Source organism: Protopterus annectens, chromosome 5.part1, assembly GCF_019279795.1.
Source record: "Protopterus annectens isolate FY-2018-M chromosome 5.part1, PAN1.0, whole genome shotgun sequence".
In the NCBI taxonomy this organism is placed as follows: domain Eukaryota; kingdom Metazoa; phylum Chordata; order Ceratodontiformes; family Protopteridae; genus Protopterus; species Protopterus annectens.
Genome location: NC_056736.1, coordinates 408,131,710 through 408,157,695, shown reverse-complemented (window position 1 = coordinate 408,157,695; position 25,986 = coordinate 408,131,710). Strand labels below are relative to the sequence as shown.

Below are 25,986 nucleotides of genomic sequence, written 5' to 3'. Positions count from 1 at the left end.
TGTGGGGGCAAACCTTTTTTTCTAGCTTTCCTAAAAAAATCTAAAAGAACAGCGTTATAAGGATAGTTGACTGATCATGTTCATTCAAAGTTCCAGCTTTTCATCAAATTACAGACAACCATATGTATTTAAAAATTTCTAAGTGATATTGGATGGTCAGTCTTGTCAAATGCCAAGCAGATAATTTTCTCATGTGACCCTAAACTGTCATAATATGGTCCTAGAAAATACGAAGACTCATGCCATACAAGTATCCTTTATTGAATCCTTCTTAATGAGTATCAGTTCTTTTTCTTTAAATTCATTCAACAGAAGCTGCAAAACATACTTTCTATACTCTGTGAATTACCATTTTAAAAGTGTAATGTTATACAGCTTTTAATACATGCATCTCCTTACCCTTATAGAGCTACTTAGCTGTAGCAGATTTATAATAGATGGATAAAATTCCTAAATATAACAGAAACCTGAATTGCCAAGTAAGACAAAATGCTAAGTGATAGGCAACTATCTCAGTTAAACATTTTTCAGGGATTTTATGGTATGAAACTGTATTTTTTCAGGGGAAGCTCTATTTAAAATATATTTTAACGATATACAATGTCTTCTAAAATGTATTTACCTAACTGTTTTTGAACATTTGAGGAAATTGGAAGAAATTATAAAAACAGATTATTTAACAGAGCTCCCAAGCTCTAATTCTGGTTACTATTAAGAAATGAACCTCAAAGTCACCTGACTGAAGACTTATCAAGTTTTATTAGGGCTTCCCTCAAATCATACAATCTTAGTAATGTACTTCTTTTAGTAAAGAGCAGCAAATGCAAACTTATGAACATGGTCTGAAAATCTTCAAGAGATTTGAAAACAAATATTTGAAGTTGCAACAACTTAAAATAAATCTCGGACAATTTATGTGATTAGACCATCATAAACATTTTACATTTGACAGACATGAGAAAGAAATGAAGAAGAGAACGTTCAACCTCTGTTATCTGCTTCTCTGCCATAGTATCAGCTTTATTATCAGACTGTTCCTGCAGTGCTCGAGCCATCAAAGGAGTCCAGCTCACCTCTTCACATTTATTTGGTTCTACTTTCTTCATTAAGTTTTCCAGTATCTCTGTATCCAAACCTCCACTCTCCAATTCCATAACTAGAATTTCATATTGCTGTAATTTTCCCTGTCCAAAATTTCTCCAGCAGCAATGTGTACTTCTTCCTCCATCACATAATTCTCAAAACACTAATAATAGTCCTCTGATGCCACCTAGGGGAAATTCCCCAATGCCCTGTCAAATGTCTCCTAGTAGTAATATAAATACCACCTTGGGTCTCTCCCCTGCAAAGAGGTCACTAACCTAGTGGGACTAACCCAGTCAACAAAGGATAAATAAATACATAATTAAAAAAAACTTTAACTTAAGAGGAGGTGGTGTGCCGTTTACAACATAAATAGAATATATTGGAAGGACAGGTATGCATCACAGAGAGTTCTGTTTCTATGGAACCATCTTCCACTCCACATAAAGGAAACCACTTCTCTTACTCTGTTCAAATGTAATTTGTACAAATGGTTGGGTAACTGCAAATTCACCCCTGGTTTAGCACCCTTGTCCCTCATGGATGTGGGGTAACATGTAAATGTGCTTTCAAAACAAAAAGGGCCAGCACATAATATAATCAACAGTCCTCTTTAATGCAGAAATATCTTCACATGTCAATCAAAACTACGTCAGCATACCGGTTTCAGCATTACTGCCTTCTTCAGTGCCATAACATTTTTACAAACACCTTGGATTTAAATAGTGTACCATAATTAGCAACTTATAAATATTCATTAAGCCCAGGTGAAAAGAGGCCTCCCAACCTAATAACCCAAGCTTTCTCCTTTTTATCCAATATACTATGCCACCCAGATTTATTTTTTTTGATCCAATAATATTCTATCTGTAATACTAAAGGTGAATTTGCTGTGGTATGTTTAACAGTATGTTTGAAAAGAGCATTAGAATTGATTAATAAAGGACTAGGGTTTATTCCTACTTATCTTGTGCTGGAAGATGTTTTTGCACATGATATTATTGAATTTTGCAGAATATTGAATTTAAAGTTGTTTTTTTTTTTCTAATAGGGGACCACAGGATGAGCAAGATGGATGTATTTTTCAGTTTAGACCATCAACTTTTGTCCCTCCTTCTAAGTTTTTCAGCAGCAGGTTTTGAGAGAGTTATATTTTTCTTATACTATGCATAAGAATGTCAAGTATAATTTGTCTTTATCGCAGCATCAAGCTATTGTGAATTTGAGTAAAAATAAAGGTGAATTTTACTAACTTACTTACTAACAAATATACTGAGGTATGTTTCATTTTTATTTATTCCCTGACAAGTTTTGGTATATTTCATCAGTTGGAGATCTTTGTCATACACAGAGATACTGTAGTTGAACTGGTGATCCTGTGAATTCTATGTATGAGTTTTAAATGTGTGTCCTGAAATAGACTGGCATCCTATCCAGGGTTAGAGTCTTTGCCTTGTATACTCTGGCTGCCAAAAGAGCCTCTAGCTTCCTTGTAGCCCTAAAGTAGATAGAAATAGGTATCAGAATTGAATTGCTGTGAATCATTTTCTGTTATATTCAAATTGTATTAAGTACTGACACTTTTTCTCCCAGGTCTTCTCTGTAAATGGGCTTTAAATAATTAAGATTAACTAAATAATTAAAGTGTAGTGAAGAAATAAATTAGTTTAAGCACATTCTTTGTGCTCTTTGGTATATCGTGTGCATGTGCATGTCTACACTTCTTCTACATATTATTGCCATGTTTTGGTGTCATGTTCTTATGTAGCCCACCGATTGTATAAATAATTTCTTTACATATGTTATCATTGTACATCTTTTGGATGCTTTTCTAAGTTCTGCATTGGTTGATACTATGATAGTCTAAGTCTAATATAGACCATTGAAAAATATTCCAACCATCCATTATTTTGAAATATGTACTGTGTTGAGTCAGTCTATACATAGTAGGCAAAAAGTGTCAAGTCCTGTGATCATTTTTTGAGTTCACTTCGTGCTGTTTGGTTTTCAGCCGAAGTGATTTTTAAGACTTGATTTTTTTGTTATTAGCAGCAGTATATTTATAAGGGACACAACGTTGCAGATTTTGTAATTTTTATCATTTTTTTGGTCTTTTTTATCAAAATACTTGCACATTGTGAGGTTTGTTTTTATAATATGAGGGGATTTTTCCTTTATCAGATGCCAGATGCAGCTAATTTGTAAAATAGTTTTCTAATCATTTTAATCATTTCACTCAGTATTTTGTAGATGGGTTGTCATTCTAGTCTCGCAGCATTTAGAGACCATGTGATTTTTTTTAAAATCAGTATTTATAGCAGTTGGTATTATGTGTCGTTATTTTCGATTCTGAAGAAGATGGCGTGATACTGACGAAAAGCCTGCGTGTTGTGCTTAATAAAAGTTTATGGTTTCCTGGACCGAACAGTTTCAGTGATTTTTTATCCACAAGAAAGTCCATTGGTTCGGAGCGTTTCCAACTTTGGTTTATTATAATGTTATTCATAAAGCCAGGCTTGTTCATGGATACATACCTTATTTCACAAACAAATTAAGCTGATATAGATTTCCTGGCACTAACTACATGGGTTCTAGTATATAAAGACCTTCAATTGTAAAAAAGTAAGAAAGTGCTCCTCTTTCTGACCCAGCACTATGATTTTTAAAGGCCACTGCTATGATTTTTAATCTCAGAGGATGAGAGGCATGCTCCTAGCAATTCAGTTTGTAAGCATTACTTAACATATTTAACTTTTAAACTCTCATATAGTTTAGGTATTTTATTGCCTTTATTGGCTTGAGTGTTCCTACTTGTGAAATTTACCATATACTTTCTTACGTACAATTCCCCACATTGCTATTCATTCGTAAGCATGCTTAATTGAACCCTCTTCCCTACTACAGTATTTCCACTGCAGTTTATCCCAGTGCTTAATGTTGCACATCACACTTTATGTCATCTATACCTTAACTTGAATTTTCCTTTATTAATCTCGTTTCCTTTTCAAACTACAATTCACATATAAAGCTCATATTCAGATGTTTACAAGTTCTTGCCTTAGCCCACCTTAAGGCCAATGTGATCACGTGTATTATCGCATTCAGTCTCACTGAACTGTTTTTTCCTCTCTTCTCAGTAGGATACACAATAGTTTACTTCCTGACACACTAAGACCACTATCCTTTTCTCAGGCTTCTCATCACTCCTTGACAGTTCAACCCCCTGCCTTTCCTGAGGTACATACTTTCATCAGGTGTTGTTTCATTCCTTTAACCTTTGGGAAGCACACAACAGTCATCTTCAGATGACAGTCACTCCCTGTCCCATCCATGATAGAGTGGTACTCTTATACTTGGACAAGTCTCTGGCTCTTCCAGGTCTACCAGGTCAGAACAGCTCCTTCCTGGGACATTTAAACTCTAGGAAGATTAGAAAACAATATCCCTGTGCTCCTTCACTCACAAGGAGCAAAACAAAAGTGCTATTTCTCAAGGTTCCCTCAGCTTCCATTTGTCTAATGTACTTAACTGGCCAGTTATTGGGGACAATTAGAAATTTGTGTTAGGATCATTAACACTATCCTAGACTGCATGCCTAGAAATGATCTCTAAACCTACAAATCCCAAGATGATTCCTATGAAGTGGTTTGTAGGCTATCAGTAATTGGTAGTCTTGCCCAGTTGTTTGTGATTTTAAAAAAGCAAGATGGAAAAAATGGATTAATACTTTAGGCACTGCAGTGTGGACACTAAACAGAGAGACAATATGAAAGACATGGTAACAGGAGTTTTAATAGTCTAAGGGGATGTCCTTCCTAATTTGAACTTCTAGTGCTCAGTAGTATGGACAGACAAGAATGAGACTAGAAGGAGCTTCCAAAGTCAAATGTACAGGAGGGCTGGACCATTCAAGAGTCACTGAGTTTAATAGGACAACTGAGAAATGGTGGGTGGGAAACATAGCCAACTGCATCAATCACAGGTCAGTGGCAGCTCCAAAAGGTTACAACCTTTTCCTGTTCTGCTTAACTTAAATAATAAATGCTGTTTCTCTGCACCTCCCACAGATTACTACATAGTTTTCAGTCAGAACAGAGTACAGAAAATAAATACTAACTTGTCTTAAACAATTAATTTTACAAGAAAAAACGAACAAATTTAAAATAAAATAAATGTAAAGCAAAACAAATTTTAGCTAAAACTAATCACCATAAATAAGACCAAAAGAGTAGAAACAATACAAAACTGCAAACCTTAAATAAAGAATTCCAAAATAATGTCACAGCAACAGCAACAACAGTCCAAGTCAGTGGCAACTCCTAAAGACTTTACTATGGCTTGCTCTTTTTAAGGAATTAGTTTGTTTAAATCTGATATGTCTCTTGTTTACCCAGTATTGTTGCAAAAGTGCTGAAAAATGTCCAGATTTTTACTAAATTGCAATATCAATTGAACTACGTGTACAGCAGCTCCTCAATGATTTTTATTTTAATAGTTAATATGTCAACCTTTAAATGTGATAATGGGTACAGTTAATTACATTATCCATTGGGGTGCTCCCCAAGCAGTGATGTTCTGAGACCCTGCCTGTTGTACTTTTTCCCAAGATGATTTTTGCTACTAGATATTAAAGGGTTTTCAGGCTTTACAGCTAGGAACCCAGTTCTTGATTATTATGCCATGTCTTGTGAAAATAAAGCTGCTTGGGTAAGCCCAGACTCATCCATGAATGACTTTCGTATTCACCCGTGGCAGGTATTTAAGAAACCAGTGTTGCTTAGCAATGGAAAGAAAGCAAGTGACTTACATTTTTCTCTTGCTGATTGCACTGTTTTAAAACATCTCTTCAAAAATGTCATCAGAATTACTTGATTATATCAAGAGAGTCTATTTTCCCCTCATTTAATGTTGTTGCCAGGGATCAAGCAATGGAATTATGATCCCCAGATTCTGTCACAACTGATAACTTGAATTGGATTAAGCAGTCATTAAGATAATGGTAGATGTGAATGACCTTCATTCAGAGAGCTACCACTACTGATGCAGGCCACTACTTACAGAAATCCTTTGGGGAAGTTGCTACCCCAAACTGGAGAACTGGGCCCACAAAAGAAAACACCATGACTTCACCCTTGATAGAGCCAAATTGCTGCTTTTAGAGCTTGAACCAGGCCTAATCTTTATACTCTCTAAACTTTAACTCATACACCTGCAGAATGAGCAGATTACATGACAAAACCACCCCCTAAAATCTTAGATCCCTCCTCAATCCTTCCGACCCTTCAATCTAAGCTACACTTCACTGAGCATGACTTCTACATACTTGTGCCATAAAGCTGGGTTACCTTTTCAATACATACAAACTCTATTACACCCTTTTCTAAATTATATTTAGAACTTATTCAAACAAGCAAAAGGTAAGTGCTTCCTTAATGATTGAGTCACATAAATCCACTAAAAAATCCCTCATTTCAGCATATATATTACCACTGAAAGGAAGCTGCACGCAACTCTTAGAACTGATGGAAAAGTGAAATATGGTATTCAAAGCAACATAAGCAACCAGTGGTGTAAGCCAGAATATGAAGTAACAAGAACCAGAGTGTTAAAACTGTTGCTTTGTATAATGCCATACCTCATTTTTGTTTGTATTTCTTCTTTTTTTATACAGAGTGTCCATATCACAAACCCCTTGGGTTTGAGTCCGGAGCAGTTACTGCCGATCAGATCTCATGTGCTAATGGAGATCAGTATACTGGATGGTATTCCTCATGGACTGGGAACAAGGCACGGCTTAATAGTCAGGGCTTTGGGTAAGGCGACAATCGTTACTGAAACACTAACTGAATGTTACATGTCATATGCCATTAACTTGTCTGAGCCCAAGGTCTTACAGTGTGGCTGTTTTATACCTAGTGACAGTATTTTTACTATTAGCAATATGTGATGATTCACTTTAATGAGTAGGATGGTGAATCCTGATTTAAAATACCTCCATAACTCCACTTTCATAACCACCATCGCCACTGTCATGCAATGAATACAAAATGTAAGCTTTGTGAAATTCTTATAGAAAACTGCTTCCAGCCATGTATCTGGTGTAGTACACACAGAATGCTGAGAGCCTTAGCTACTGTTAATAGCAATGTGACTCCACCCAGAACTTGGAATTATGCAGAGCCCCTCAGATGAAACACACACACTCAGAAATATGGGGGAGGTTGGCATAATTGTTAAGGTGTTTACCTTACAAACACAAGGTGCAGAGTTTGATTCTCTCATGTGCTATTTGGCTAGGCTTAAAATGGCGGGCAGTTAGCCTAGTGCTAACCTATGAACTATGAACACACACACACACACACACACACACACACACACACACACACACATGCAAACACTAGTATCAAATGAAGTTCACCTATCCCCTTCTCTGTCCATGTAGAAATAGGAGACATAGCTTCCATCACTCAGTCCAACAACACTTGCCACATTTACCCTCCCACTTAATCTAGGCATGTTAGATGCACCTTCTCCAATCTGACATCCAGTAGAGCTCTCCAAAACTCACCGTACATCCTAGATCCAGTAAGAGACCTCTACCCCTTCTGAATCTCAGCAACACATGCAGCAATTCCCACCCGCCCCCACTATCTCTACATTTATACCTCCACAAACCCCTCCCACTCCAATTACACCCCTCACTTCCTGTCTCCACCTCTAACCCACCCATCAATTACCTAACCAAACCACTCCCACACAAACTATACTCCATTCATACTAATAACTCCCCTCCACACCAACATAAAACCAACAACTATGTTAACCAAACCTTCCTCATCTATTATCCATCTACTACTACTACTAAGCCTAACCTATCTTTCCTACGTCACCAAACCCTTCCATTACACTCACTCCCCTCACTATCACATAACTAGCCCATTCCCAAAACAATTCATACACTCTTCCACCCTCATAAACCCTCACCTATACCCCTGCAACCCCTCCCTACTCTTCCACTTCAAACTTATATCCACCTACAAAAATATTAACCCTTGTGCTTCCTGCACTACTCTAGATAAATACACAACCCTAAAACTGTATACCAAACACTCCAACTACCTTTATCTTTGTATTCACCAGGTCATAACCACCCTATTGTCAGGTGACATACACCCTAACCCAGGTCCATCTCCCTCAAATTCCTCAACAAACACCCCCCCAAATTCCTCTACTTACACACCTTCATCCACAAAAACCATTACCTTCTCAGCGTTAAATGCCCAAAGTATATGTAACAAAATCCCAAACCTCCATGCCTGGCTTCTCCACAATAACCCAGACATACTATCAATATCTGAAACATGGCTACGACCCTCTATAAAAGACTCAGAAATAACCCCCCCTAACTATAATATCATCAGGAAAGATAGAACCCACAAAAAAGGAGGAGGTGTAGCCCTTCTCTATGGCTCCTCCTTCTCAGTTACTTCTTATACTAAACCAGTTCCCCAATTTGCCAATGCCGAACTACTTCTAACACTACTCCATCTTAACAAGCATAAAACAATATGCTTAGCCTCCCTCTACATCCCTCCTGGTGATAACATAGCTACTCTTGAGGACATCCTCTCTTGGCTCTCCACCAACATTACTAATGAAATTATCATTCTTGGCGATGTTAACATTAACTGGTCCTCTATCCAATGCCCAACAAATCCTCAAAATAAAAACCTTTATAACTTTCACCAGTTAATTGAGTCAATAACCAGACCTTCCAAAGACCATTCCTGTGGAAGCACCCTAGACTGGATTCTGGTATCACACCCTCACCTATTCTCAAGTAGCGGTACACTCCCTGACCCTCTCAGTGACCACTTTCCCACCTTTGCTCACCTTCACTCTACCTCTCTACAGCTTTCTCATACCACCATCTCTGTGTGCTCCTTAAAGAACTTCAACCAAAACACCTTCTCTGAATTATTGAAACAATTCAATTGGAGTCCCCTACATACACTACCCCTAGATGAAGCTGTCACCTGTTTTTATATATCATTTCTAAACCTCCTTGACTCCTTAGCTCCACTTAGAATAAAAAGAATTAAGAGCAAAACTCTCCCATGGTTAAAAAAAGACACCTTAGCTACCATGCGCCTTCGCAATAAAGCCTTGAAAAGCTACTATAAAGACAAAAACCCAGCCTCCCTAAATGAATACAAAACACTCCGCAACAGAGTCAAAAAACTTATCAATTCTGACCACAAATCCTACTTTATTACCCTCCAAAATAATCATAAGACTAACCCAAAAAAGTTCTGGAATAGTATCTCCTCCCTCTTCAACCCTGGCAAAAAGGAAAACCCACAACCAGATGAAAATATTAGTGATACCAATCTCGCCTTCCAATTTAACAGCTTCTTTATTGATTCCATATCTAAATTAACATCTTCATTTTCTAATAACTCGACTCCTCCAGCTACAACTCCTACTTCCACTTCCAAGCTTGACTGCTCGTCCTCTGACCACCCTCTCTTCTCCCCCAAACCCATACCCACATGTACTATAAAAAAATTGCTTCTTAAATTAAAACCTTGCTCTAACGCTCCCGACAACATCTCTTCCTTCTTCCTAAAGACAGCTACTGAAGCCATTGCCTACCCAATTTGCATACTTTTAAATCGGTCCATCCAAGAAAGTTATGTACCCCAAATCTGGAAAAAAGCTTACATCATTCCCCTCCACAAAGGAGGCAACAACAACGCCATTTCCAACTTCAGACCAATTGCCATCTTATCCCCCATCTCTAAACTACTAGAAAAATGCATACACATACAACTGCTACCTTACCTCACCAATAATCACCTATTAACTCCAACACAACATGGATTTTGACCCAGTCATAGCACTACTACTGCTCTTCTCTCCTTCCTTGAAACTGTAAATAAAGCCAGAGACTCCAACTATATTGTCTCTACTCTCCTCCTAGACCTGTCTAAGGCCTTCGACACCATCTCCCACTCCCTGTTACTCAACAAACTCTCTAACCTACATCTTTCCCCCTCTTGCATCAGTTGGTTTTCTAGTTACCTCTTCAATCGGCAGCAATCTGTTAAATGGAAGAAATCCACCTCCTCTTACCTCAACACTGTCACTGGCGTACCTCAAGGCTCCATATTAGGTCCATTATTATTCAATATCTTCATTAATGACTTCCACCACAATATCCCAAATGCTAAAATAGTCCAATACGCTGATGACTCTACCATTATCTGTGCTGCAAACTCTATTCCCTCCCTCAAAAAAATAACTCAGGATGCCTTCACAACCACTGAAAAATGGATGCATGATAATCATCTTGCTCTCAATCCATCCAAAACCAAAACTGATACTATTCACCCCATCAAAAAGCATAACTATTGACAAAAACTCATAACCAGTCAAAATAATACATCCCTAGAAATTGTCTCCAATGTCAAACTGCTAGGAGCTCTCATTGATAATCAGCTCACATTTGATTCCCACATACAAACAAACATTAAAAAAACACATCAGAAACTTGGTATGTTCTACCGGCACATACGCTTCCTCTCCCCTTCTACCAGATTCCTCCTATCTACCACATACCTCATCCCCTCTCTACTATATGGTGCCCCACTACTAACCAACCTTAAATCCTCTACCAAAACAAAACTTTCTTCCTGCTACAACAAAATCGCTAAATTCGCCTCTGGCCATAGATCCTCCTCTCACCACTGTACTGCCCTCCACAAACTGAATTGGCTAGAACTCCCAAACTATCTTTCCTACACTCAACTAACTCAAGCTCATAAGCTCATCTTTAAGCCCTCACTCTGCCCCTCTCTCTCCTCAGCCTTCACCATGCACCATCCTAATAGACCCCTTAGAACCAACACTCAGAACCTACTTGAACTCCATAAACCTGCCCGTCCAGCAGGTAAACTCTTACTTTCCTTTGCCCTGGCCCGCCTCTGGAACTCCCTCCCATCACATATCCGTACTACCAGCAGCCTTCCTATCTTGAAATCTCTCCTCCATTCACACCTATCTTCTCTCTGGGAATGCTCCTGTACCCACCCTGCATAAATTCCTCCAGCTACTACACACTCCTTAATCTATAATCCCTTCCCTTCCATAGGAACACTCCTACTATAGTTAACCACTTATGTAAATACTATCTGTGCACACCTACTAACTAAAATTCTTAACTAATACTTTCTCTCCTTACATTTACTAGTGAATATAGAAATTAAAAATTGTAAACTTATTTGTTATTCTTGTATTGCAGTTCTGTTGCTTTTCCTGTTTTTCTTAATACTATCTTGTGCTTATATGTATAACTGTGATACTTATCAAACAGTAGATGTTACGTTCTACCTATTATAATTTACTTTATTCTTATTTGTATTTTTGATATTTTTTTTTGATATTGTATCTTGGAGCTTTTCTCCCCAGGACTCCATTGAAAATGGGCTCATTCGGTCCAGTGGATTATCCTGGCAAACAAACTTCAAATAAATAAATAAATAATTCTGTCCCTTACTCACATATCCTGGCAGGATGCCAGCCTTATAAAATAACTAAAGCCAGGGTAAACTGTAGAAAAATTCTGCTTTAATCACCAAAGTCCACAGAACTTAGCGCTTTCACCATAATACATATGGCTTCATCAGAGTCAGTGGAAAATTTTAAAACACTCATATAAGTAGTTACATCATTTAACTACAACCAATCAAATTAATCAATACATTAATTCATTAATCTAAAGTAGTTAATCTAAAAAATAATAAATACATCTTACTAAACTGTTCCAGTTGCTTTAAAAAACACTCATATGCTCAATAAAAATATATATGTATATATTTATATATAAAAATAATTCATTAATAAGATAAACTCCTAGCACTTACAAAACTCCATAGAAATATGCATATAAAGATGTGTATGTATTTCATTATACCATTGCACCTGTTTCCATTTACATAATCATATAATACTAAATGATTAAAGCAGAATTTTTATACAGTTTACCCTGGCTTTAGTTATTTTACAAGTTGGCTCTTGTTGGCCTGTTTTTTGTCTGTTTGCTGGTTACTTTGTCAGGTAACTGGGGATATACTTTTTGCTTTATCGTGGATTTTTAGTTGTGTTGGTGCAACTAAGGAAATTATATTAATATATATATTTTTGTTGGCCAATGTGGCAAGACTGGTGTGTTATCTTTTTCCCCCCAATATAAATTCTGAGAAGTTATATATTTTTGGAAATTAAACATTTCCAGCAAAAGTAATGCACAAGCTAAGCGAAATGTGTGATAGAAGAGGAGAGACAACTTTGTCTAAACTGCAGTATAACAGATAAGGTGCTAACAAATGGAAAGAACAATTTATTTCCTATCTTCAGATAAGATCATGCTTGGATTTCATATTAGCTTAATGAAGCATTTAGTTGTGAAAGTGCTCTTGTCTCCTCTCAGAGCACTTTATTATGGCCAATACCAGTCTCCTGATGATAACCTTAATTATGGGAATGATGGAGATGAGCGGGTTGATAGAGCTGCACATGTGGTCTTCAACATCATAAATAGCACGGTAATGGATGGTAAGAAAATATAGGCAAACTACACTATTTCTGACAGCTTGTAGGGAAACAAATTGTGCCTTAGAATCAGTGTGGGTGGAAAAGTGTTGTACTAAATTAGCAGTTTCAGAACTGGCCTAGACATAACTTCGTGTGGGCATGCTAATAGGGGAATACACCCTTTCAATGAGCTGTCAAATAGTTTGTGATTTGTGGTATAAAATACAACTTGCTGTCAGATGTTGCAACCACAGAGAACAGTATATTTTATAGTCAAAGTAGAAGGAAAGATGTCAAGCTGAATTAATAGTTTAGGAGTTACTTACCACCCCAGTTCAGACCTTTCAGCAGTAACAAAGCTTAGTGTGAGAACTTTAAATTTAAAAGCAAAATATTCACTTACACTACATTGCTATTAATTTGTGGCTAGCAGAATAAAATGCAGATTGCTGTAAGTGACTGAGCACATATGATGTGCCAAGATGCTTTGCCTCTTCCATTCTTTGTGTGTTGTGTATGTTCAGTATAGAAAGTAGGAAGATGGATTAGGCAAACTGCAATGATATTACAAACATTTAGATAGCAAGACTCTATTTAAAACTATGACGTTTTAATTAACAGACATTTACCAAATACAGCAGGTGGGTAAGGGGTCTAACTTTCAACCAGTTCACCCACAGCAAGTACCAACAGAGATGTGCAAGCATTACATTACAGTAGTGCCAAGGAGCTAAAGTTGTAAGAGCATATAAGCAGAGGTGCAGAAAATTGCACAATTTTAAACCAGCTGCTGAATACAGTGCAACAAGTGTGAGGTTACTAAAAAAGAAGATACAGTTAAGTGGTTGTAGGGTTAAATGATTGTGAAACCAAAGTTCTGAAACTGTAGTATTACACACAACATTTCAAAATCTTTAGCATAGAGAAGAAACTGTCGCTATTAGTGATGACTTAATTTGGAGCTCTTAAAATGTAATAGTCAGATAGAAAATTATTATTCAACAGAATCCTACATAAGATACAATCTGAATCACAGCGAATGGATGATATGAGATGGCAGTAATAAGATAATTTAAATATCAGATACATGTATTACAAGATTTAGTAATACCAAGTTTACTCAGAGATGTAGAGGAGACAGATAAGGTTTTAACCAAGTTAAATCGTCCAGAAATAACTATGTGCAATGTGTGCAAGTCAGAGAAAATGTAGAAAAAAGGGAGGAAAACAATAGGAACGGGAAGTAAATACAAAGTTTAAAAGGTAGTAAGATAAAGCTGATTAAAGTGGGTAAAAACCATAACAGCAAATAATGACTTGTCTAAGCATATGCCTCAGCATGAGAGACCACGGCATTTCCTCACTAAAATAATCAAAGGCATGTCTTCCTTGAGCTACCCGGACCACTTTAAAATGGCTTCTCTTGTTTCTGTTTCCAACAGACTCTTGAGAGATGATCTCTGTCTAGTTTACAGACCCTCGAAGGATCCATTCCTATGTGACCTGCACATCATCTGCAAAACTAATAGCACCCTAAACACCAGCTCAAGAGATCTTAACTTCCACCAAAACATAAATAGGACCTGCTGGTGATATTTTATATATAGATATGCCAGAGAATGCATTTGGTAAAAAAATGCAAAGAATATCTCTGACCCTCTTTAAGTGTAACTTGGATGAATTCATCGGCATTTCTAAACACACCACTGGTCTGGCCCCTCAAGCATTCAGTGAAAGTGGTTAAAACCAGGTATAAATCAATAATGTCAATGGGTACTTATGATCTGGGATAGAGTGGCTAGGTTACTAATGGTCCTCTGGATCAACATGCTAATATTAACGTAACTACTGGGCTGTGCCTGTAAATAGTCTATTCTGAATAGTGTACTTCCCCAGCAAACTTAAATAAATATAAGCAAATAAATAAATAAACCCATGTACCGATGAACAAAATTAAAGGAAGCTGAGATTTTATACAGAGAAAAGTGAAGGATAAAGAGAGTGGCAAGGAAGAACAGGTACAAAAGAAAGTACAAAAAGTAAAAAAAAGTAAGTGGAAAATCAATAGGAGAATATATTTGTATAAAAATACTGCTTCAGAAATTAAAATTTACAAGAAGTTACAAAGGCCTAAAACATAAAAAAGAATATAAAGGGCAGTGCAGTGGTGCAGCGGTTAATGCTGTCACCTCACAGCAAGAGGTTCACCGGTTCAATTCTCGGCTGGGGTGCCTTCTGTGTGGAGTTTGCATGTTCTCCCTGTGTTTGCGTGGATTTCCTCTGGGTACTCCAGTTTCCTCCCACATTCTAAAGACATGCTTCTGGAGCATTTCTCCCTGGGTCTCTGCTGAAAACAGGATCTGTGGAACCTAGTCGGACTTTCCCAGTCAACAAATGTTAAATAAATTAAAAAAAATAAAAAGGAGAATACAGCAGAAGTTGCTGGTAATGGGAGTTTTATCATTGAGTAGTATGGACAGATAGTGGAGAACTTAAAGTAACAGTTTTAGGCAGGTCAATTGCTTACCAGTACCTAAAACAAAAAACATAAAATGGGAGTGTAAATAATTATGGCCTCAGATAAAACTTGGGAATTTAGTAGTACAACAGGGATGGATATCTAGAGACATAAGTCAGAGAAAGAAGTATTGATTCTGTCAAGGGACTAGCTTTCACAGTATCTTTAAAGTCACAGTAATAATGTTTACTCTTCTAACGGTAAACAGTATAAATGGAGAGCTGAAATGCAAAACACTGAGGGTTAATATTTATATAGAAATGAGGTCCAAAGTAATAGCACATCAGTTCATTGATTAGTGAAATACTTTTGAGAAATAAATACATTTGTTCTGAGAAATGCTATTCCTCCAAATTAAGATTAGAAAATTTTCTTGCAGACAATATTGCAAACTGATTCATACAATACAGCAGCCTTTTTTTACTAAAGACAAGATGCATGACAGTACTGCCATACCTATATTCAGACATCAGAAGATTGAGACGCATACTGTCTTTTTGCACTGATGTATTAAGAAAGTGCAAGGCATGCAAATGCATTGTTTCAGAAGCCTGACGTATTGGTGGATGGAAAATGCATTATACCTGGTTAGAAGACAATAGTCAGCATAACCTCTCAAGTGTCCAGATTTTTCCCTCATATTTTTGGTCTGTTCCTCAAAATCTGTGATTTTCTGGCAAATCACTGAGGACTGAAGTCAATAACATGACATATGTGTAAGTTTCAGACTTTATATCCTTCAGAAAAATGCATGCTAACACAAATCCTGTTATTTTAGCAACTTTGCCCCCCCCCCCCATTATCTTAGGCTTTGTAAAGATTTCATGTGCTTAGAAGTTGAGAGGTTTGATAGGGAGCAGTAAGAGACAAGGTATGGGGAAAAGGGATACAGCCTATAACAGATTTCAAATTTAGAGTTACATTTATTAATGTTCTTAACTCACTAAGTACAATAGAATAACAAATATAATTTGTTTAAAAAAAGCCAAAAATTTGCAATTAAAATTAAGTCTGGAATTGAATTAGCATGTCATCAGAAATCATAAGCAAGGTGAAAAAGATGACTTATGGGGATCTGTTAAAGGTGACCAGTGTGAGAAACTCCCACAGTAAATGGCACACAATGTTCCATAGGTGTGGTACCTGAAACAAAGCAGAACTAAGACCTAAGCAGTCTATTGACACACTAAGCACCTCCAACAACCTCAAGGAGGCTGACTGCAGGAGCATGGTCAGCCTGTAAGGTAGGAGGGTTCCAGGTCATACTGAGATAAGTACACCAGTGCCAGTAGTTTCAAAGTGGTACGTGAGGTGGTGCTGCGGTAGCATTGTCACCTCACAGTTAGACGTTGTCCTGTTTGATTCTCAGCTAGAGCGTCTTCTGTGTGGAGACATGCATGAATGGGCATACCTTCGTTGAAGGTTGTGCATCAGAGCTGGCAACTCGGCACATAAAAATCTACTGCCAATGATTAGTGGACCGGAGTTCCACTGTGGCGACCCCTAACCGGGAAAAGCCGAAAGACACAACAACAACAACATGACCAAATCACTAACCAGTGGAGATGCCTGAGACCTTGAGTAATATAGTGGTAATAACAAGCACAAGTGAATAGTCAGGCTGCTGAACCCTGAACTTCCTAGAGATGATCAGCTTCTGAAGTAGAAAGCTCTAGGAAAAGAGAGTTGCAATATTCAAGCCAAGAAGAAACTGTGAAGAAAGGACGTACTGCCAGCACTGCTAGCTGGAATTTTGTTAATAATGATATGTCATTTGTGAATATCAAACTAATTTATATAAGATACTCGTGTTACAAATGTATTAGAACTGCATGTCATGTGTATATCAAACTGCTCTGTACAGATGTTTGTGTTGAAAATATATTTGTAAAGTGCTGTGTTTAAAATGTATCCACATTGTGCCCTACTGAAAAAGAACAGAAATGTACATGCACTATCGTAACTGTTTAAATCTATATATATTAGCAGTAGAAACTGGAATATAGAATTAAATCACTTTATAGGCTACGCCATAAACAGGCTTTCTCTCAAGTTTTCACTGCAGCTAGAGACACAAAATCTCTCAAGTTTTCAATGCAGCTAGAGGTACAAAGTCTGCACTAGGAAGATTTCTGTATTGTCTTTAGGGTGAACTAATTGCTACTTTGGAAGCATGAAGGAATACAATTATTTTATGACTTCAGGCATCTGCCAAAGGTCTGAGCAAAAGCCCTAGTATGAGTATTTTTACAGGTAGATGCTAAATACTGCCAGCTCCAGCAATTGGGGGGGGGGGGTTTGCATGTAAACTAGAAGTCAAATGACCAAAAATGATGTCATTCTGTAAGCTATCTCAGTAGTAATATTTTAGATATTATTTTGAGAAGTCTCTTGGTGAGACAGAGCATTCTGCATTCTCTCTCAGACCTGACAACAACAAGAAGAACCATTCACCACATCTGCCTTGCTCTATTAGTAAGTTTTTAGGGTATACTAACTCTCACAGATAAGCCGCGGTGGTGCAGCAGTAGCGGTGTCACCTCACAGCAAGAGGTTCTCCCATTTGATTCTCGGCTGGAGAGCCTTCTGTGTGGAGTCTGCATGTCTTCCCCGTGGTCGAGTGGCATTCAAAAGACATGCGTAGGGCATGCCTTCATTGAAGGTTGGGCGTTGAGCTGGCACCTCGGCACCGTAAAAATCTACTGCCAATCATTAGCGGACCAGAGTTCTGCTGTGGCGACCCCTAACCAGGAAAAGCCAAAAGAAGAACAACTAACTCTCATAGATACAGTCATGAATATAGCAAAGCTTATGTTAGATTTTGTTTTTCTTTATTTGTGTGAGCCTGTACTGCAATGTTATTTTAAATATTTGCTGTGGTTTTGAACTCTGATGTCACATCTGAATATATAATTAGTATTGTCTTGTTCTTTTGTCATTTATTACTACATATATTTAAACCTTTCATTGTGGCTGATCTGTGTAGAGATATTTACGATTTGAGAGCACTTGCATATTTATTTGTTGGCACTGTGTGGGCCACTACTCATAGTCTAGCTTTTGGTCAAACTGCCATTTGTATTAGTATTAATATTACACAGTAAGATTGGGCACCCTTTGTTAAGGGCCTTATGGTAGCTGGCAGGAGTGACTGGTGGCAGTGGAAACTTCCTTATAGTGTGGGCAAAAGGGTGCATAGCTAGTAAACCTGTGCCAGCCTTTCCCAGGCGTGTGTGTGTGTGTGTGTGTGTGTGTGTGTGTGTGTGTGTGTGTGTGTGTGTGTGTGTGTGTGTGTGTGTGTGTGTGTGTGTGTGTGTAAGTCAAACCTCAAAGAGTGTGTGTGTCAGCTACTTGGGCAGGGACACAAAGCACTGGTTGGACAGAGAGGGTGCTGGAGGTCTTGGCTTGGTCAATCAGCTGAGATCTCAACTCTATAGCTGTGCCAGTGGGGAGTCTTATTGGTGATCTGGAGAAAGAGTGAGAAACCAGCCCCAGACTGACTGTGGTCTCTGTGTGCTCTTAAGGGAAATTGCACTTGATGCAGAGACCTGCATCTGGAAATACTGTGTGTACCTGTTATCCTCCCAGTGAACAATCCCCCACTATTGCTAGTGGTGAGGATTGAGGCTCCTTGATTACTGATTGGCAGTGATGGTTATCCCATATTAATTAGTGGGCAGTGGTGGGACATCCACATCACATATTAACTGCTGGGCAGTGGTGTAGATATTGAACTCCTGTAGCCTGTAAACAGTGGTCACTAAAGAAGGTGTTTGTACTCTCAAACAGCCACATGGTAGACATTCAGAGTTTCATATCACAATATTTTTTTTATTTTTTGTTAGCTTAGTCAGGGAGAGCAGACAAGGATGTCAGCAGAGGATTATGGCAAGATAACATTGCACTGCTCAACAGAGCTAGTTATGAAGGTTGCATCAGTAAACACCCTGTCAAAGCAGTGCCTTGCATCCAGCATATATTAAGGACCTGCTCATTATAGGACTCCAAGAGGTGTTCCCAATGGTCTCTGCACAGTATGTACAAAATATTCTTGTATCCTTAGAGCACCACATCAGAGTCCTGTTGCACTCAGTGCATTCAGAAGCAATGGCCACTTCACAGGTCACAACCCAGAGGAATATGGTACACATTCATGTTGATGCCTGTTTTTTTCATCATATGACATGCAACAATGGGCATCAAGGCAGTGCATGTACACACAATGCCACCATAAAGTTGCACAGGAATAAGTAGTGTGACCACATGGTGTTTGGGTGCAACTGTCATGGTAATATGAGTGTGTTTTTAATGGAAAACCCACATCTCATTCCAATATTGCTGTATAGCACCTCCAGTGGGTGCAGAATACTGATAACTATATTCTCATGCACACTGGGGTCAGTAATCTGCCCTTGTATGCACAATGTACTTTGCACTGATTTTTGTTAGCATACAAATGTGTATGAGCCTTGTAGCACAGCCTTGGACATGTGTTCAGTACAAAAAAAAGGGCAATTCAGAGTCATTTAATCAAAACTGTCTCATTAGCCTAATTATTCTGCTGTGCTGTTAGCCTTGAAATTGTGAAATAAATCTGGCCATGACCATTCAATGCTCATTGTGATATGTAATTTGCAACAGAGTTACTATGAGTTCTGACAGGACTGTGAAATACCATGGAATCAGATGAACATGGGATACACCCTGCCATTTATGCTCATATAGCACACCATCTTCTTCAATGGCTGTGGACTGTGCTAATGATACTTTTCAGAGAAGCTGCCCGCAAGAACAGGAACATGCAAAGACAATACACACACCTCCTAAGGGTGCCAAGGTCCTGTCACAGGAATATATGCACCATGCAGTGAATTCTTCGGGAGCAGTGTCCCCCACACGCATGCACACAGACCCAACACCACCATGCACCTCTACCCAACTACACCACAATGGAGATGTCCCCTTCCCCAGAAAGTTTTCTCAGCTCACCACACTCACATGACTAGGACACATACAGTCATTTGCAAAAGTGCCCCTCCACCCAACAATGCCTGTTGCTAACAGCTGTTACCGTGGTCCTTCCCTGTTTATGCATATGATGACAACTGTGCCCTGCCCTCAGTGCTCTGTTGCCAGAGTAGCCTGTGTCTGTGACACAGACTGGACAGTCAATGCCTGGTTCAGCATAGCCTGGTATTAGTATTACATGCATCATTAGTCTCTGTTATACCACAGAATCATAGTTATGAACCAGGTGCTGCTTCTTAGCCAGTAACATGGCATACAACATCCACCTCTGCCTTGCATATTAATCTTGAGTAGATGGGTCCCCCATAAACTACTCGCCAAGCATATCTTCTGCTGCTGAGCCTGTCATATCCTCGTAATGGCACTCTTCTTCTGTATTTCTTTGTTTTCCAGCATGTTATGAAACACTTCACACATGGTGAATATTTTGTTACATGTTTATGGACTGTACAGCAGAGTACGATGGCAAATGTCCAAACAGTGGAATCAGGCCTTCATCAATCCAAATATATGTTTGACAATGTTTCAGTTCTGTGACAGGGTGTTGCTGTATGCATTCTCTGTGTAGGTTTCTTATCAGTGTCATGAGCCATGGCTCCAGGTCATATCTGGCATCAATGATGAAATGCCCCTGGGGACAATCACCAGTCCCAAAACACCTGATATAAATAAGAATATTATAAATCAGAAGTGTACTAGATTTGGGAGTCATGGGGAATTCATGGATGGCACTCTCGCACGCTGTATATTACACATTGTGCATTGCAAACCATCTGACAGATGATGGCGTGAAATCCCTTATGGTTTATGAATCATTCATGTGATCCAGGAGGGGCCTTGGTGGCAATATGGATACAGCCAATGGTTCTCAATATCTCAGGGAAATGGGTTATGTTACAGAATGTCTACATGGTGTTGTTTTTCTCTTCTGTGGTACATGGGAGCCATATATGTTCCTCCACATGCTGTAGCATGCCATTGAAAAGCTGGTGTAGGATCCATAAGGCAGATGCCTGAGAAACACCCAGCATGTCCCCATTTGGTCACTGAAAGGTTCCTGTAGCCAAGATTCTCACTTATATATATGTATACCCTGTATCCGCAGGAGTGGATAATCCATGTATCCCATGAGCTTGCCTGTCAGGATGACACATCTGTAGCAGCTCCTCCATGGTGATTCTATCTCCACTCTCTTTATTTTCTATTTTATCTAAGGATCTAGAACCAGCAGATTTAACTAACTCCTAACATGTAAATATTGTTTTAAAAAAAAAAAAAACCCTCTGCAGTCAAGTTGTTAAACCGTTTCATAATGTATACTATGTCTCAAATATTTGAATCCAACTCTTGTATTTTCACATTGTAACCTTTATTGATATTTTTGCAAACCTGCATTGTATGTATTTCACTTTGCAACCTTTATCCTACATTTTGTATCCTATATGTATTAAATTGTTTATGGAGCTTTTCTCCCCGGGCCTCCACTGAAAATGGGCACTTCTTGGCCCAGTGGACTTCCCCGGTAATCAAACTGATAATAAATAATAAATAATAAATCTACACTGCAGTGGTTTGGTATTTATATGTCACTGAGTGAATTAAAAGATAGAAGCTGTGAAGGCTGCCAGCCAAGCTAGATATAATTTTGTAAATAATTCTATGTCATTCTAAATATTAATATGCTCCACAGGGGTGTTTTTACAAACGTAAGAAAACTAAATGTAAAAAAATGTTGTTATAAGTTCTAGGCTTCAAAAATGTAACCACAGTGCACCCTGCTGGAAGAAAGCTGATAAGTGAAGCGTTTTGTGACTGTCTGATTCCAAGCTCCGAGACAGGATGTCTGGACTAAGAAATTCTTTCTATTGTCTTAGGACAAGAGTTAATTACTAGGTTTTATATGAACAGTGTCATTTATTGCTGTGGTTTCCTGGCAGGTGCAAGATTACAAACAAATGTTACATTTTGAGTTTTGTGAGCCTGGGAAACTTCAGCAGAGGTGTCAAAAATGATGCAATGTGAAATGACTCAGCAGTATTATCAATTTAAGACTTTCTCAGAGAGAAAGGTTGAGCATTTTTGGATTTTGTCTGAAGCTGACAATTCACGAGCACTCTACCTTGTAAGTAAAGTTATTTAGAACTTAGTATTTCTCTTAGAGTTAAATAAGAATTTACCAGATTAATCTAGCTGTTTTCTATATTTATGTCAGACTATCCTACAGTATTGTTTTAAAACATTTTCCTGTGATTTCTGAACTCTGTAATGTCATTGTGTTGAAATGATGAGAACTCTGTAATGTCATTGTGTTGAAATGATGAGATTTGTCTTATGTTTTTATTATTTATCATTAAATATTTTTAAACCTTTCAATTGTGGCTGTTTTTGTGTAAAGATAATTTAAGCTCTTAGAGAGTACTTGCATGTATTTGGTGATACTGTCCAAGCCATTCCAATAGTCTTGCTGTTTGGCACACTTACTATTTGGATAACAGTAACATTACACAGCGAAATTAGTCACCCTTTGGGAAGGGCCTTATAGTAGGTGATATTAGTGGTTGGTAGTCGGTACTACCTTATAGTCTGGGCAGAAAGGGGGCACAGCTGAAGAACCTGTGCCAGTCTTCCCCAGGAGTTCCTGTGTGTTTGTATATAAATCCAATCTTAAAGTGCATGTGTGCCAGCTACTTAGGCAGGGACACAAAGCACTGGTTGGACAGAGAGGGTGCTGGAGGTTTTAGCTTGACCACTAGGCTGAGATATGGACCCTATAGCTGTGCCAGTGGGGAGTCTTATTGGAGGTCTTGAGAGAAAGGGAGAAACCAGCCCCAGACTGACTGTGATCTCTGTGTGCTCTTAAGGGAAATTGTACTTTACTGTGTGTGTACTGGTTATCCTTCCCAATGTGCACCCCCCTCACTGGTGCTAGTGGTGAGAATTAAAGCTCCTTGATTACTGGGCCAGTCCATGGCCATCACATATTAATTGGTTGGCAGTGGTGGGATATCCACACCACATATTAATTGTTTAGCAGTGGTGGGATATCCACATCAAATATTAATTGTTCGACAGTGGAGAGTTAGCCACATCACATACTAATTGGCTTGTAGTGGTGTGGATAGCGAATTCTTGTAGCTTGTGTACAGTCATCACTGAAGGTGTTGTTGTACTCTAAATCAGCCACACAGTGAATATTCAGAGTTCAGATCACAATTGTTTTATTTATTTTGTTAGCTTAGTTAGTCAGGGAGAGCAGGCAAACATGTCAGTCAGAGGAGTACAGTAAGCTGACAAGGAATCAGTTGGCTGAGATGTGCAAGGCTAAAGGATTGGTGCATGGAAATTGGACTAAAGCAGACATGATTGCAGCTTTGGTCATATTTTGGTCACAGCTGCATCAGAAAATAGCATCCAGGAGGATGATCGGACTGGCCATGGAGATGTACAACACTCAGAGAATGGACAGCTCAACCTTTCTACAGAGGACTTAAAAATCCATCTGAAGCTAAAGAAACTTGAGTTGGAGGCCAGGCATTTGGAAAGAGAAGCAGCAGAGAGACTGAGATGTCTACAGGCTGAGGAGAATGAGAAACTGCTACACATGGAAGGTGAGAAGGAAAGGCAGAGGCAGCACAAAAAGGAGATGCTGACTCTTCGCCAGAGTCATAGAGATAATGGGGAAGGGAGTAATCAGACCCCCAGAAGCACAAAAAGTCAGTAAATTTCTTCTGCAGTTTACAGAGGGGGGATAATTTTGATAGTTTCATTCATAGGTTTGAGAGGGTATGTAAACAGCATGATGTTGACCAAAGGCTCTGGGTATGGTTCCTGACCCCCTTATTCCATGGCAAAGCAGTAACTGTGATGTCTAAATTATGTGATCATGAATTTTTTGATTATACTGCTATTAAGAATTGTTTTCTAGAATTTTGTAAGCTAACACCTGAAGCTTATAGGAAAACATTTTGTGAGTATTGACGCAAAGCCGATGAAAGTATGTGTGAATATATTGCTGAACTAAGCACTTATTTTCATAGATGGGTGAGTGGATGTCAGGCACCACTTTTGAAGGGCTGGCAGACCTTTTGGTGAGGGAACAAACCCTTAGCAGTTTGCCTGAGGACATGAGGATCTGGTTAGCTGACAGACAATGTGCTACTTCAGATGAGTTGGGCAAGAAGGGAGACCTATACCTAGCAAGCAGGGCATCACTGCACAGGAAAGGGACACCCAGTGCTGTTCATGGGTCTAAAGGAACAAATTATGGGAAGCCCAGACTGCTTCAACAGTAGCAGGGGAAGCCACTGGTCCTGGTACACATCCAAGACCTAGGGTTAAATGTTTTGAATGCAACCAGTGGGGTCATGTGGCATATAGATGTCCATGAAGGCAAGGTGGAGAACAAAAGGTGAGGGAGCCAGTAAGTGGGAAGGACAAAATGCCAACAGTAGGTTGTCTTGACACAACAAGGGTACCAAACTACCACCAGAGGTTATATCCTATCGTAGTGAGTGGCAAAGAGGCCATTGCTAAGAGAGACATAGCCTCTGACATAACCATTGTGAAGCCTGCAATGGTTAAAGAGGAGCACTACTTTGCCTGGGCAATCTACTCTAATCAGATCTTTAGGAGGGACCCCATTCCAAATACCTTTGGCTAGGGTTCACCTTGACTGGGAAGGTGGAAAAGGAAGCCAGCAAGTAGGTATGTTTGAGGATATCCCTGCAGATGTCCTGATAGGGAATGATTTTGATAATGCAGTACCAAGTGCTCATGCAGTTACACGGAGTCAGGCTTGGAGACAAGCATGTGGGTCTGGTAGCCTGGGAGAGACCCAGACTGACTGCACACTTGTAGCAAGGACTGGTGAGGTGGTTACTTCAGAGAGGGAGCTACGCTGTAGCAGTGAAACTGAAGGTGAGCCACAGCTGCTTGTGGGTACTGATGTTCCCCTGGACAGAGGTGAGTAGTGGTACCCAGGCTGACAGTGAGGCACCACTGTCAGAGGATGCCAAACTTCCTGTGGAAGGGGAGCTGGGAAGGGTTACAAAGAGAGTTGAGACAGGCTCAGCTCTTAGACCTTACATTACAAGGCTTGAGACAGGTAGCTAGTGAGGCACCTGATTCTCAAGGGAAGGGGGAATCTGTATACTGGGACAAAGGGTTACTGTATAGAGAGTGGACCCCTGAGGAAGGGCTAGAAGTGAGAGGATACAGCAGTTGGTAGTGCCTAGAGCCTATTGTCTGGTGCTTCTAGCCATGGTCCATGATATTCCCTTTGCAAGTTATATGGGCATAAAATGTACACAGAGAAATATTATGCAGAACTTTTATTGGTCTGGGATCTCCAGATATTTAACAGGGTACTGCAGGACCTGTGAGCAGTGCCAAAAGGTAGGCAAGGCAAGAGACAAGGTGAAAGCACCTTTGATGCCTCTGCCTGTGATTGAGGAGCCATTTCAGAGGGTAACTATGGATATTGTGGAGCCTCTGAGTACCTCAAACTCCACAGGGAAAACATATATCCTATTGGTAGGAGATTATGCTACAAGATACCCTGAGGTAGTGGATTTGTTCTCCATTGAGGCAGAAAAGGTAGCAAATGCTTTGTTAGAGATTTTCAGCAGGGTAGGTTTCCCAAAGGAAATACTGACTGACAGAGATGCCAATTTCATATCAGACCTGTTGGCTTGTCTGTGGAAGTACCCTGGGGTGAAGTACCTAAAGACCACCCCCTACCATCCATAGACTAATGGTCTTGT

The 25,986-nt window shown here is 39.1% G+C and overlaps 1 protein-coding gene across 1 annotated transcript in view; it reads left to right on the top strand.

The window, feature by feature from the left end:
* The window catches only part of RS1 (retinoschisin 1), a 132,001-nt gene that overhangs the window by 59,549 nt on the left and 46,466 nt on the right, over positions 1–25,986 (top strand). The window contains exon 3 of the mRNA XM_044072788.1: positions 6,755–6,896. Coding sequence (XP_043928723.1) covers positions 6,755–6,896 — 142 coding nt within the window. The remainder of the gene's footprint in view (positions 1–6,754; positions 6,897–25,986) is intronic.